Below are 13743 nucleotides of genomic sequence, written 5' to 3'. Positions count from 1 at the left end.
AATCTGAAAAATTTCCACCTTAAAGTGCCTGGTGTGTCTAGGCTAAAATTGGTAACATTTTAAATCAAAAGCAAGAGCATAGGAACAGAGGAATAGACTGATCACTATTATGGGCCAGGTAACCATTCAGTTCTGTCCTCATGATGGTGTGTATTGTGTAGTACATTTAAAATGAGGCCTTTATGGTTTGTGATGGTAGTTTATGGTGATGAACTTGCACCATAGGGGTTTTTCCACAGTTCATAGAGCCAGAACCTTTGGCACTAGAATTTTTTTTTCCAAATAGCCTTTTCCACTGGCCATCAGTCCAGTATAAAAGGTTCCATTTTTATGGTTTTGGTATCTGCTCAAGACTGGCATCAACAGGACCTGACGGTACTCGAAAGTGTGCTCTTCTGTCTTTGGTTACTCTTAGAATTATTGCTTTGTAAAGAGTTTGGTAATTTGACATAGTAGGCAAACACTTATCTTGTTGGCATTTATGCCTTGAATGTTCTTGCTCATATTTTCAAACCTGACAGGAATAAAATAGGCTTTGCTTCATTCTACATGTACATCTTTGCAAATGTCCACATTTTTGAGTGTGTGAGTGCAGAAATGTGCTGCATATAATTTTGTCTTAGCCACTTATTTAAGCTAACTACAAGCTATATAATCTATATTAGTTGCTTAGAGAAATAAAGTGACCAAAAAGACAATTAAATTGTTAAATTTCTCTTATTATGTGAATGCTCCATCTGTGTCTCAAGCAGGTGAAGCATGAATTAGAGTTAGAATCATAGGTCCAGTTCTTGTTGGATCAGTTGTTTTTCTATGTGCACTGGAAATGTGCTGCAAATGTTTTAGTTACGCTGGAATGTATTCAAACATGCGATGCAGTCAACATCACATTTCTTTTAAAAAGTCATGTTTATAGTATTTGTACACATTTGATAATGGAGATTGCAGTCTTAAGGATATTCTTTCATGCTTTTCTCCCTCAGATCTGTTAGCAACTAACCGCTCCTCCATCTTCTCTGGGCTTCGCGGAGAACTGCAGCTGTCAGCAATGTTTTTGGATGAGTACCATGACAGGCTGTTTCTCGGAGGAAAGGATGTGCTTTATTCTCTTAGACTGGACCACACACACTCGGATGCCAAAGAGGTACACACAAGCATGCATACACATTGATCACTGGTGCATACAAACTCTGATATGTAAAAATATACGCCAGAAAAACTGGTGCTAGATTAACTTGAGGAAAGGCTCATAGGCATGAGACATAAAAGGAATGCGCTCTGCAAAAAATCTAATTCACACAATTTTACCTCTCCTGCAAATGTAGTTGATCAGCGACATGGTGTGTTTTTTTTATTTATTTTTTTTTCGTGAAAATCTGGTGTGCCCCAGATACTATCACGTGAACGTCTGATAGTATGTGGAGAGCACCAGATACTATCGAGTGAGCACCCCCTACTATCAGGTGCTCACCACATAGTATCATGTGCTCATTGCATAGTATCTGGTGCTCATATGTTAGTATCAGGTGCTTACCACATAGTATTGGGTGCTCACCTGATAACATCTGGTAGACACTGGGGAAAAAAAAACAAAAAACACCACGTCCTTTCAGGGGCTCCGTAATCCGCCAACACATGCTTGAGGTCCAAAGTTTGTTTCTTTAGGTTTGGACTAATGTACACTCTTAGAAATGAATCCCTCTTGTCACTGGGGTGGTACCCTTAAGGTTACATCTCAGCACCTTTAGTCGGGGAACATAATTCTATCATAATCCATTGAAAATATATATTCGAAGTTGTATTGACTCCACACCCGATATCGTCTCCAAGCATTTTAATTTGTTGTTCTGTTTTAAAACATTAGGTTATGACAATTTAGTAATACATACATTTACCTGGGAAAAAACTTGTTTAAGGTACAAAATTGGACCTTAAAACCCCTGTTGTAGCTTTGAAGGATGCTTTATGACACAGTATTATCTGTAAATATGAACATGAACTATGAAGTCTAAATAAAATATGGCTTGAAGATGGCTGCTACTACTGTTTATACTTGTGCACTTTTGTCCATTGATTTTGTGTTGAATTGTTCATTTAACACAAGTGCATTGATTTATGAACATCACAGCTTTTTTAAAATTGATGATAATATTCATTAAAGTATGCCTTCAGACTTCTGTCAAATATAAAATTCAAAGCTCAGTATATGGCTTTTATTAGAGTGCTTGAAAAAGTGCTCTATTGTTATCTCTCATACTTGTTATTCTTCTTCCACACTTTTCTGTGATTAATACAACCCGAACCACTTAATGTACAGACTCTGTTCAAACTGCGCTTCAAAGGTCTCACACAAGATTTTCACACAACATTACACCAAAATAATCCTCAAGGGGTCTTATCTCACACCATCTATCCGGTTAAGCGATAGAGTAAACATTTCCAGAGTTATGACTGTTTGTTCAAATTGGACTCAAACAAGGCTTCTCCACTAAGAGCTGCATTATAACAGAGTGACATACAAACACATACATCTCTCCCTCTCACACACACCACACACCACAATGTTGGGTTTAATGTGTGTAGGAACAACCTGAGTGTGAACTTTCTAAACCAATCCAGTGTTTAATGAAGAGGGAGCTCAAAGTAGGGGGCAGCAGTGTGGATAATCAACATTATCCAAAGAACAACAAGCCTGTTGCCTATTATAGCCCATGAATGTAATTTAAGTTAGCATGAAGAAACCCAACTAAGCATGAAGGTGCATGTTGCATCTACGGAGAACCCAGTATATACTGTAAAAATAGCATTACTTCTTACAAGATAAAGCCAGTTCTGTTAGCTAACGATCATGTTTAGCTAGACAGCTTGTTTTGCTTTTGTTATTGACTATACTCCATATGTTAAAAGAACACAGACTAGAGGAATCTGGAGCTGGGTTTTAGAAGTGGTGGACCCTTGTTTCCAGCAGATTTCGCTGCAATCTAGTGGCAAAAGTTTAACAAGTTGTCCCCAGACGTTATGGGCTCACGTCTGGGCTGTGAAATGTTCACACTGAATTCAATTTCTTGAAGAACTAAATTGTTTTGAGGTCAGAGATTTACACCCTTGCATGCAGACCCTCCCACAGACAGGTAAACATAGTATCTGTTTACTTGGGAACCATGTCGGGTTTCTCGCATAATAATGAAACATTCAAACAAAGAAAGACACTGGCAGTGTGAAAACACAGCAAACACATTTAACTCAAATAAACTAACCACACACACTCATAACAAACGAATATTTAGCTCATATAAACTAACCGTGCACGTGTGAAAGACTTTAATTCAGAGTCTGCTAAGTAATATAAACATTAGCATTCCCTCCCCTAATTAAAGACCCGTGTTAGCTAAAGCATTATAGCTTTTTTTATGAGGCCTCATTACATGAGGAGTTTATTTTAATGTCTGATATGTGTTAACAGGACATGCAGATTGGCTGTAAAGGTAGGACAGTTAAATATTATAGGCTGTATAAGGGCTTTCATTGTTGGGTGGATTTTGTCTGTGGCTGACTTACAGCAGACACACTCCTCATTACATTCCGTTTAGTTGCTAATTACTATCCCCTACGTGACCTGAATCAGCTGTGTTAGGGAAGAGAAAGCTTAAAATTATGCACAACTGTGGATTCTAAAGAAGAGAATCACTGTCTCAGGCTTTATTCACACCACAAGCTGAATTGCTGTATTGTGATCTTCTTTTTAATGTTGCCTTTATCAGATAGTCATGCTTCTTGACTGATCTGTGTGTGTAAAACAACAATGCTTCATCCAGAAATGGCACACAAAATTAGTAATCGCAAGTTAATGTTGATGTTTATGTGCACTGGAAGCATCACTCCAAATGTTTAGAACACCTCACTGTCCCTCCAGACTGGTCTTTACATATTTTCTTAAGATTAATTCCTGCCAGTGTGGAATTATGCTCAATGTTGAATTGGATTGATGTTAAATGTAGCAATAGCATTGTCAGTTTTACTTGTATTTGTGAATAAGTGTATAATATTATATGAAATGCAAGTGCCTTAATGTGTGAACATTGCCATGGAAGGCAGAGAGAGCTTCATGTGCTCTGGTTTGACTTTTTTACTAACTAGGCTTGTTAGCTGATGTTAACTAGGTCCTGAAACATTGAAAAGAAAGTTCTCTGACAATGTTGGCACTTTGTCCTCTAAGTAGAAAAGATCTGTTGTAGAAGGCAAAGAGTCCTCATCAGCATACGATGCACTGTGTTTGCACTTTAGCTCATCTAAAGACTCCGATTCTCACCAAACATAACATGCTACCAATTTCCTTGGCTGTTTTCGAATAATAAAACCTGTTTTCAAAGGTATCGCTCTGCAAGCTGCTGTTGGTGCTACTGATCTTTCTGCCTCCTAACAGCAGTGCTGTTCCCTAAAAAAAGTGAGCTTACAGCCTTCTGTTAATTTCTTATTCATTTGTTTATTTATTTGGTGTTTCCTTCCCTGTGGTTAGACAAATATTCAGCTTACACGTAATTAAATATCAATGCATCAGAATGCATATCCTGTGTTTACAGTTTGAATTAACATGCCTTTTTGGCAATCGGGTCACGCTCAGATTTCACTTGACCGCGCGAAAAGCCAGATGTAAAGACCCCAGGGATGCATTGTGATTGGACTACATTTGAATCACTCAAACCACATTCAGAGGTGGTCAAAGACAGATCTTGGCAGCATATCATGTAAACACAATTTCATTATCCATATACAGTTGTGTGAACGGATATATGTCTGTCAAGCGCTAACAAGCAAGTGACATTTTCAACAAGGAAACTACAGATGGAGGACACACGAGGCTGAAGTTAGCCCCAGACCAAGAGCCTCCCTGCTCTCTAGGATGATGAACGTATCCAAGTAGAGCTTGTTCACTCATATCGTAATCAAGAGCAAACAAAAGTAAAACGGAAACGACAATCATGCTGACGTGCCTTTTACACGGGATTCCATCTGCTCACACTGGAGACACACTTTAGTGAAAAATGTCAATGGAATCTGGCCAAAGTTTATCCAGATATGATCTGGACATGAAACGCATGTTAATACAAGATGTAGTTAGGCAGAGGCCAGATTATCACATATTGGATATGCGTATCTATTGTATATTGTATATGTATATCTATTGTTTGTATATTTAGATATCGAATAGAGTCTTATAGTGATTGTTGTGCAGTGAAGTCTTTGGGCACCTGCTTGTAACTCTGTACTTGTGTCAAGTCACCAGAATGTCACTAGCGATGGCTTTTTGTGTGCATGTTCATGCCTCCTAAGTTCTGCTCAGTGTGTGTGGGCTGGTCAGATGATCCAAATAGGAAGACGAAGTATATCGCCATGGTGAGAGACATGTAAGAGCTACCGCGACCCCTGGGGTCATAACCTGTGACTTTTGCCCCAGACATAGACGCTCACTGCTACATAACACTTCAATTCACCTTCTTCTTTCAACTGACCTAAAACCACTTAGACATACAATTGCACCATTGTCATTTCAAGTATAGCTCATTCATCATTATTTATTTATTTATTTATTTGGTGGACAAAGCTGCTCATTATCATTGGCAGTAAAACCGCTTTAAAAGCTTAATATTTCAAGGCCATAACATTTGCTTGGACTTTAAGTGGCAAACTATTCGATTGATAATACAAAACTTCACTCTGCTGGCTTGCTAGCAAGTTAAAGGCTACATAGCTACAAAAACAACAAAAAGAATGGCAATGCATGAAAGTTCTGCACGAAAATTTATAGCCAGACAGAGTAATTACTTTGTTCATTCATCATTAAACAAGTTAAGAAGGTTTTATTGGTGACTGTTTGGCTTAACACCGGGAATATTTTTATGTACTGTCTTGTATGGAAAACTACAAAGAAGCAAAGGTACTAAAACTTGACAAACCTCTTTGCAGTACATTGTAGACTATAATGTATGGATAATATTCACGAAACCTAGAAGGTGCGTCCCACAGCCATATTTTACATATCCATGTAATGTGTATGAGCATTTGCTGCTAGTTACAGCCTCCAAATTGAGATATCAAGAAAAGGTCTGTTTTAAAGAAGATGTACATCCATAGCACATTCTCAGTTATGCATTACTGCTTGGATATCCAGACAAGCACTCATAGGTGGATATTCTATGGAATCACTCCAAATAACCCTTTATTTTTAGAATGTATCGAAATATCATAACTAATAAAATATAAAGCAGTCTAATAACCAAAGGTTAGACAGGAAAGATGAATATGCTGCACTTATATATTGTATTTTATTGTATTGCACTGTCTATTGTAGTTTATTGTTTTGTATTGTATTGTATTGCAGAGTTCTGTGTTCAACTCTGTTCATTTTCTCTGGGTATCAGTAGTGACTTGTTGTTTCTAGCAGTATCTGAGCTCTGGACTGTCTTTCTCTCTAACCTATTGGTAACTATCAAAGATACTTTCTCTAGATAGACAAAGCACTTGTAAGTCGCTCTGGATAAGAACGTCTGCTAAATGCTGTAAATGTAAATGTAAATATGGGCTTTTCAAATCCAAAGGTCTAAACAGGTGCAGTACAGTCACTTCCATAAGTTCCAGTTTTGCAGGATTTAAAGAAGTGACTCAGTATGCTTTCCTTACAGAGGTTGAGTTCACAGCATCACATCCTCAAACACAAATTCCAATCAATGCTTTTTCTGGATTAAAAGAAAATCAAAACATCTATCAGGCCAAGTATGACCACAGACTATCAATCTCCTGTCCCTGGTCTTTATTTAGACTAGCTACACACTGTCCTATAGCATGATCATGACGCCTTTCAAGGGCAGAGGAAACAGACCCAGGCAGAGGAAGGATGCTAGTAATGTTGCTGATTGCAGCATCCGGTCTGAGACAATCATGTAAGAGAGTTTGGCTGCAAAACAAAAGGTAGTGATTCACTGATGATTAAACCACCTGAATGGTGGGAGTGCACAAAAGGAGATGTTACCCACCTTTGTGAATACCATGATTTCTTTTTGTTTTCAGTACATGATACTTCCTCTTTAGCTAGCATTTCAATGAAATGCTAAGTGGATACCTCATGGTGACTGATGGGTTAATTTCCAGGAATTCTATCTCCACAGTGCATTCTTTAAAATACTTTTGCTTTGACAAAGAAAATATCCTGTTAAAATGGTTAGCATAAAGGTTTAGCTCAAACTCTATTCTAGCACACCTGATCCAAATAATGAAGATAAAGCTCTTTCAGGAGCATCTGAATGTTAGAGCCATGTGTTTTGGAACTAAACTATTTAGGGTGGTAGATCACCAGAACAAAAGCTGAGCACCCCTCCCTTAACATATGCTAAAATGGCTAACACATTACTGCAACTGACTGAATCAAGACAAATCACTTGCACTTAATATTTCTTTTATTAGTAATGCCTATGCTACCAGTGCCAACCAAGCTGAAAAGTATGACAAGTTTCCAGGGTCCTATGCTCCCAGGTCCTGTGTATGTATGCTGCACTTTTTGAAAAACAGTTTGCATTACCATCCATCGTTGGCTTGGCTAGCTAATTGGTTCACTAAGGCTAGCCTAGCCCAGGAGTCTAGTAAGTGTGTTCCTATTAAAAAAATCTGCTCTTCATGTCTCTTTCATAACTCTGATGACCCCAGGACCCTAACCATCACCAAGGGTGTTGACTAAACATGCAAATATCCAAATTTTTACTTTTTTAACATGAGATCTATACATCAATAGTATTTGCAGGAATTCAGCATTGATCATTGGTGTCTCTCATAAACAAAATCATAAAAAAATAGTAATGCCATTTTTAAATCGTCTTCACATTCCTTCTCTTCACATCAGCCATCTGTTCTAAACTTATCGTCTCAAATGTCTGTCAACAGAGACACAATGCAAAACCAAAATAGATACTAAAAAATATTTTTTAAAAAATCAGTCAATCAATAATCGAATAATTTCCAACAGGGTAATTTTGTAAGTGTCTAGAGGTCTGCTATCAGACCCAAGCTTGACTGGATAAATATGGGCTCAGACTAGAGCCCTGCTGGTGACATCCCATATAAATAAAAATAATGCGTGGCCACACCTTACTTACGCACGGAAACAAGATCCTAATGCATGGCAAGGACTTAGTAAGGTGTGGGAGTGAGATAATTAAGTCATAGCCACAACTTAGTATGGCGTGGGAACGAGATGCCTTATTAAATTGTGGCCATGACTCAATTATCTTGTTTCCATGCCTTACTAAGTCTGGTCACACATTATTTTCATTTGTACAGGATGTAACCAGGATGGTTCCATACATCCTTGCTAATAAGTAATTTTTAAAAAAAAATTTTGATAGAAATTCTCTCACACATTTTCTTTCTTGCATCCTATCTTGCTCTCTTTCTTGGACACTCTCTCTCTAAGTATCACTCTAGCAGCATTACAGTCTGGCATTTGAAGAATAAATTAACATGCCTCTAAATGAAACTGTAAATGATGAGAGGGATGTGCAAAACAGGTGGGGTGAAATATGTGATGTTAACATTATAAGGTTTGCAGATGGTCAAAAAATATTTAGGGCCAGGCGACACCGCTGACCTTAGGAACCCTTTCATAGGTCTCCTCAATGTTTGAGGTTTGTTATTTTGCACAAAGAGCTAAAAACAGTCCTGGGAGCAGAAGTTCCCATTTTCAACAAGAGATGGACAAACCAGCTGCTTAGCATAAGCTCTAGTTTAAGTGCTGTGACATGCTTTTTTTGGTTCAACTGCTTAGCACAAGCACTAGTTTTGGTGCTAAGAGATGCCTTTTTGGTTCAGTTGTTTACCATAAGGACTAGATTTAATGCTAGGACATGCTTTTTTTTTGCTCAGCTACTTAGCAGCGCTAGTTTCGATGTCTTTATTTTCAGCCACTTTGCATAAGCACTTGTTTTAGGGCTGGGAGATGCTTTTCAACTGTAAGTGAAATTAGTTTCAGAAGCACCTTATTAGTGCAACAGTACTGAATAATTTTCTTGTTCTAGTTTCAAAAACCTTAAGCAGTCATTTCCCTCAAAGGCAGGGTGTTGCGCCTGAAATATGACCATGGATCATTCTCTCTGTTTGACGCTCACAGCTGCAGCGCTGGCATGACTTACACTGGCATGAAACCTCCAGCTGCCTCAGTCTGAAGTTAATACTACATCAATTATATGGAACAAAATATGTTATATGTCAGTAGCACACAGTTAGACAGTGCATACACAGCATATGCATACACTCACATATGTATGTCATGATTTACAATGAGTAAGAGTAATGGAGACACAGAAGTGGTTATGATTGATTTATGTGGTTTCTTTAGTGTGTCTTTCCGCTGCTCTCATACAGGCTTTTTCATACACTGACAAAAGCGGTATTGTTTCTTCAGTATCATCCGAGCCAGAACCATGTTTTTATCATTAATCCATATTGTTCTGAACATAAATAGTTTCCATAATTACAGTAATTACACCCCCCCCCCCCCCCCACATGGATATACACACTCTTCTCCTCACACCCAGTTTAACAGCTTTATAATTGGTTTATTATTAAGGTTGGTGGTGGTCTGGGTTGGGAAATTTTGCTGTTTATAAAGTGTATTTACAATTTGATATAGTAAACTTTGTATACATAGCCACCCTAGCTTACTTATTCATCCAGTCTTCTGACTTCTTCACCAGATCCACTGGGCATTGCCTGGGAACCGAGAAGAATGTATTCTGAAAGGAAAGGACTCAGAGGTGAGTGAAACATGTTTAATTAGTTAGATGCTTTAAAGCTATTTTCTCACACCCCTGTTTGATCTGATTCCTCACCACTGCCTATGATCTTTTATATTCAAATAGAAGTAAGATCCTGGCCCATATGAATCCTGTTCCAAACAAATAAGTGCCCAGAACCATAGCCAAAGCATATTTAAGCCCAAATGAGTTCTGATCCAAATGAAATTTTAAAGACAGATTCTTATTTGGCATAAACATTAATCAATCACATGTGATTTCGTAACACTTTTCTTTCCATGGATCCCATTAAAATATTCTAGAAGCATGAGAAAACTGTGAACACACTTTTATACACATGCTTTAGAAGCCCAAAGTAATCATAGCGTGCAGACTTGGTCTGTTGACCGATGTAGCAAACTTCCTTCAGTAGACAGTTAATGTTTTGCATGAGTCCTGTGGCTGTCCATGATCAACATTCACTGTTACTCGCCGGTCACTTGATAGCTCTCCTGTCTGCTCCACTAGCCATGGATGGAAAATGATCTAGTAAACTAAAAATGTGTGTGGTTTAATGACGCTTTCACAGTACATGACCTACAAATCCATTCACTTGCTTCATACTACACGAATGGCCACAGTGATTTAAAATTACATTTGGACCCTTCCCCACTCCTGTTCTCATTCATTGCCATGGCTTTGTAGTGTGATGAAAACAATACAGCATAGTGCATAAAATACTGTAGAGTTATATACAGTGGGTTGCAAAAGTATTCAGCCCCCTTGAACTTTTCAACCTTTTGCCACATTTCAGGCTTCAAACATAAAGATATGAAATTGACATTTTTTGTGAAGAGTCAACAACAAGTGGGACACAATCGTGAAGTGGAACGAAATTTGTTGGATATTTTAAACTTTTTTTAGAAATAAAAAACTGAAAAGTGGGGCGTGCAATATTATTCAGCCCCCTTGCTTTAATACTTTGTAGCGCCACCTTTTGCTGTGATTACAGCTGCAAGTGGCTTGGGGTACGTCTCTGTCAGTCTTGCACATCGAGAGACTGAAATTTTTGCCCATTCTTCCTTGCAAAACAGCTCGAGCTCAGTGAAGTTGGATGGAGAGCGTTTGTGAACAGCAGTTTTCAGCTCTTTCCACAGATTCTCGATTGGATTCAGGTCTGGACTTTGACTTGGCCATTCTAACACCTGGATACGTTTATTTGTGAACCATTCCATTGTAGATGTTGCCTTATGTTTTGGATCATTGTCTTGTTGGAAGATAAATCTCCGTCCCAGTCTCAGGTCTTTTGCAGACTCCAACAGGTTTTCTTCCAGAATGGTCCTGTATTTGGCTCCATCCATCTTCCCATCAATATTAACCATCTTCCCTGTCCCTGCTGAAGAAAAGCAGGCCCAAACCATGATGCTGCCACCACCATGTTTGACAGTGGGGATGGTGTGTTCAGGGTGATGAGCTGTATTGCTTTTACGCCAAACATAAGTTCGATTTTGGTTTCATCTGACCAGAGCATCTTCTTCCACATGTTTGGTGTGTCTCCCAGGTGGCTTGTGGCAAACATTAAATGAGACTTTTTATGGATATCTTTGAGAAATGGCTTTTTCTTGCCACTCTTCCATAAAGCCCAGATTTGTGCAGTGTACCACTGATCGTTGTCCTATGGACAAAGTCTCCCACCTCAGCTGTAGATCTCTGCAGTTCATCCAGAGTGATCATGGGCCTCTTGGCTGCATCTATGATCAGTCTTCTCCTTGTTTGAGCTGAAAGTTTAGAGGGACGGCCGGGTCTTGGTAGATTTGCAGTGGTCTGATGCTCCTTCCATTTCAATATGATCGCTTGCACAGTGCTCCTTGAGATGTTTAAAGCTTGGGAAATCTTTTTCTATCCAAATCCGGCTTTAAACCTCTCCACAACAGTATCTCGGACCTGCCTGGTGTGTTCCTTGGTCTTCATGATGCTCTCTGCGCTTTAAACAGAACTCTGAGACTATCACAGAGCAGGTGCATTTATACGGAGACTTGATTACACACAGGTGGATTCTATTTATCATCATCAGTCATTTAGGTCAACATTGGATCATTCAGAGATCCTCACTGAACTTCTGGAGTGAGTTTGCTGCACTGAAAGTAAAGGGGCCGAATAATATTGCACGCCCCACTTTTCAGTTTTTTATTTCTAAAAAAAGTTTAAAATATCCAATAAATTTCGTTCCACTTCACAATTGTGTCCCACTTGTTGTTGATTCTTCACAAAAAATTACAATTTCATATCTTTATGTTTGAAGCCTGAAATGTGGCAAAAGGTTGAAAAGTTCAAGGGGGCTGAATACTTTTGCAACCCACTGTATACTGTGGTGGCAGTTAGAGCTGCCACTATTGATTACATGGGTTTTTTAAGGCTAAACAATAAAAATGGGCTAAATTGAACAATAACATGCTATGCAGAGCCTTTCAAAGCTGAAAAGTCAAATGGGTGTCTTTGAAAAAAGTGAAATGTTAGACTTTTTAAGGGTAATTTTAATCCCACTCTGGAGAAGTTTTTAGTGCTGCTTTGAGCTGATTCTTTCATGAACTTTTCACGGCTCCTCGTATCATCATATAGCAGTGTTTACTTCGGAAATAAGTAGCCTGAGTACCACCATGACAACAATATCATTTCACTATTTTAAAGCTTCTATGAGAATTTCAGTGTCATGTTAGCACAGCCTAACAGTGGGGTACATTTACTTTCCACACTGGGTTTAGTACTACTTGGGCCAGGACTGCTTGACAATATTTATATGTTAGATAGAATAGAATAGAATATTTTTAACTTTTTCAGAAAAGCTAACTGAATATTATTGGAGGAGTCTGTTACTGTGTTAGCTCTCTACTACGTTGTTCAGCTTAGACCCAAACTTTTTACTATGTACATTTTCACTTTATATACACGCATTTTTAAAAATCAACATTTACATTTTCTTATGCAAATAAAATTCATAATTACAAGCATATATGTGTTAGTGAGATTCTGCCAGTGTGGGTTTCCTCTCTTTCAGCACTGCACACAAAATTGACTGGAATGCTAATAATTCCCCCTTTGTGGAGAATCATCAGCCTCCTAAACATACATTTTTAATGATCAACAGATCCTCAGCTTACCATTCACACTCCAAACAACAGCCAAGTAGATAATGTCGAGAATGTAAATTTGAATCCATTCATTTTTTTAATCAAGTAATTAATTGTAATCGAGTTACATTGTGGTGTGTGTATGAACTCTGCTAAATAATACGACTGGTGGATGAATTCACAAAAGGGGTGTGGGTGGTTGCTCTACTCTTCTGTTCTATTTGATATGCTTGAGCCTCATAAACAATAATGACGACTTTAGAGTCAACACACACGCTTTCTTCCTCCCTATATCCTTCATTCCTCATCTCTCTTTACATAAAATACTAACCGTAAATGTTACTGTCTTATAGCCATGGCAAAGTTTCAAGGCTAATGATGTCACATACACACACAGCATCTGCAAGCATTTAGTGTGTCCTGGTCGTAAAGTGGGATCCAGAGGTGTTTCAGTGATTATGAGCTGTGGTGACTAGAGTGACACAGTTGTTTGATGTGGCAGGTGAGGTAGATATTGGATACTTTAGTTTTAATGATGCAGTCTTTTTATGTGTGTGCATTTCTTTAAACAAATACAAGCACAGCAGGGGCATAGCTCAAGGGGTAAAGATACTTTCTCTTGTAAAAACGCTATTTTTAACATATATACACAGAATTATATTGAGAACTGTTTTTTTTCTTTTGGTAGGAACTTAGCTGAAATTCCTATAGGCTACCTATCTAGCTACCTACTAGTAGTAGTTGACCATGGTCAAGAAAATAAAGCCTTGTAAAAGCTTTGGCAGTATTTACAAGTACCTTAAACCAATCACTGTACAGATTTACCAGTTAACTTA

General features: G+C 38.3%; 1 protein-coding gene across 1 annotated transcript in view; it reads left to right on the top strand.

The window, feature by feature from the left end:
• The window catches only part of sema3bl (sema domain, immunoglobulin domain (Ig), short basic domain, secreted, (semaphorin) 3bl), a 58351-nt gene that overhangs the window by 18971 nt on the left and 25637 nt on the right, over window positions 1–13743 (top strand). Inside the window, exons 2-3 of the mRNA XM_017693449.2 lie at window positions 984–1144; window positions 9741–9800. Of these exons, the coding sequence (XP_017548938.2) occupies window positions 984–1144; window positions 9741–9800 (221 nt within the window). The remainder of the gene's footprint in view (window positions 1–983; window positions 1145–9740; window positions 9801–13743) is intronic.

This window comes from Pygocentrus nattereri, chromosome 28 (genome assembly GCF_015220715.1).
Source record: "Pygocentrus nattereri isolate fPygNat1 chromosome 28, fPygNat1.pri, whole genome shotgun sequence".
NCBI classification, from domain to species: domain Eukaryota; kingdom Metazoa; phylum Chordata; class Actinopteri; order Characiformes; family Serrasalmidae; genus Pygocentrus; species Pygocentrus nattereri.
Note: the sequence above shows the minus strand (reverse complement) of the source record. Positions and strands in the feature narration are given on the sequence as shown.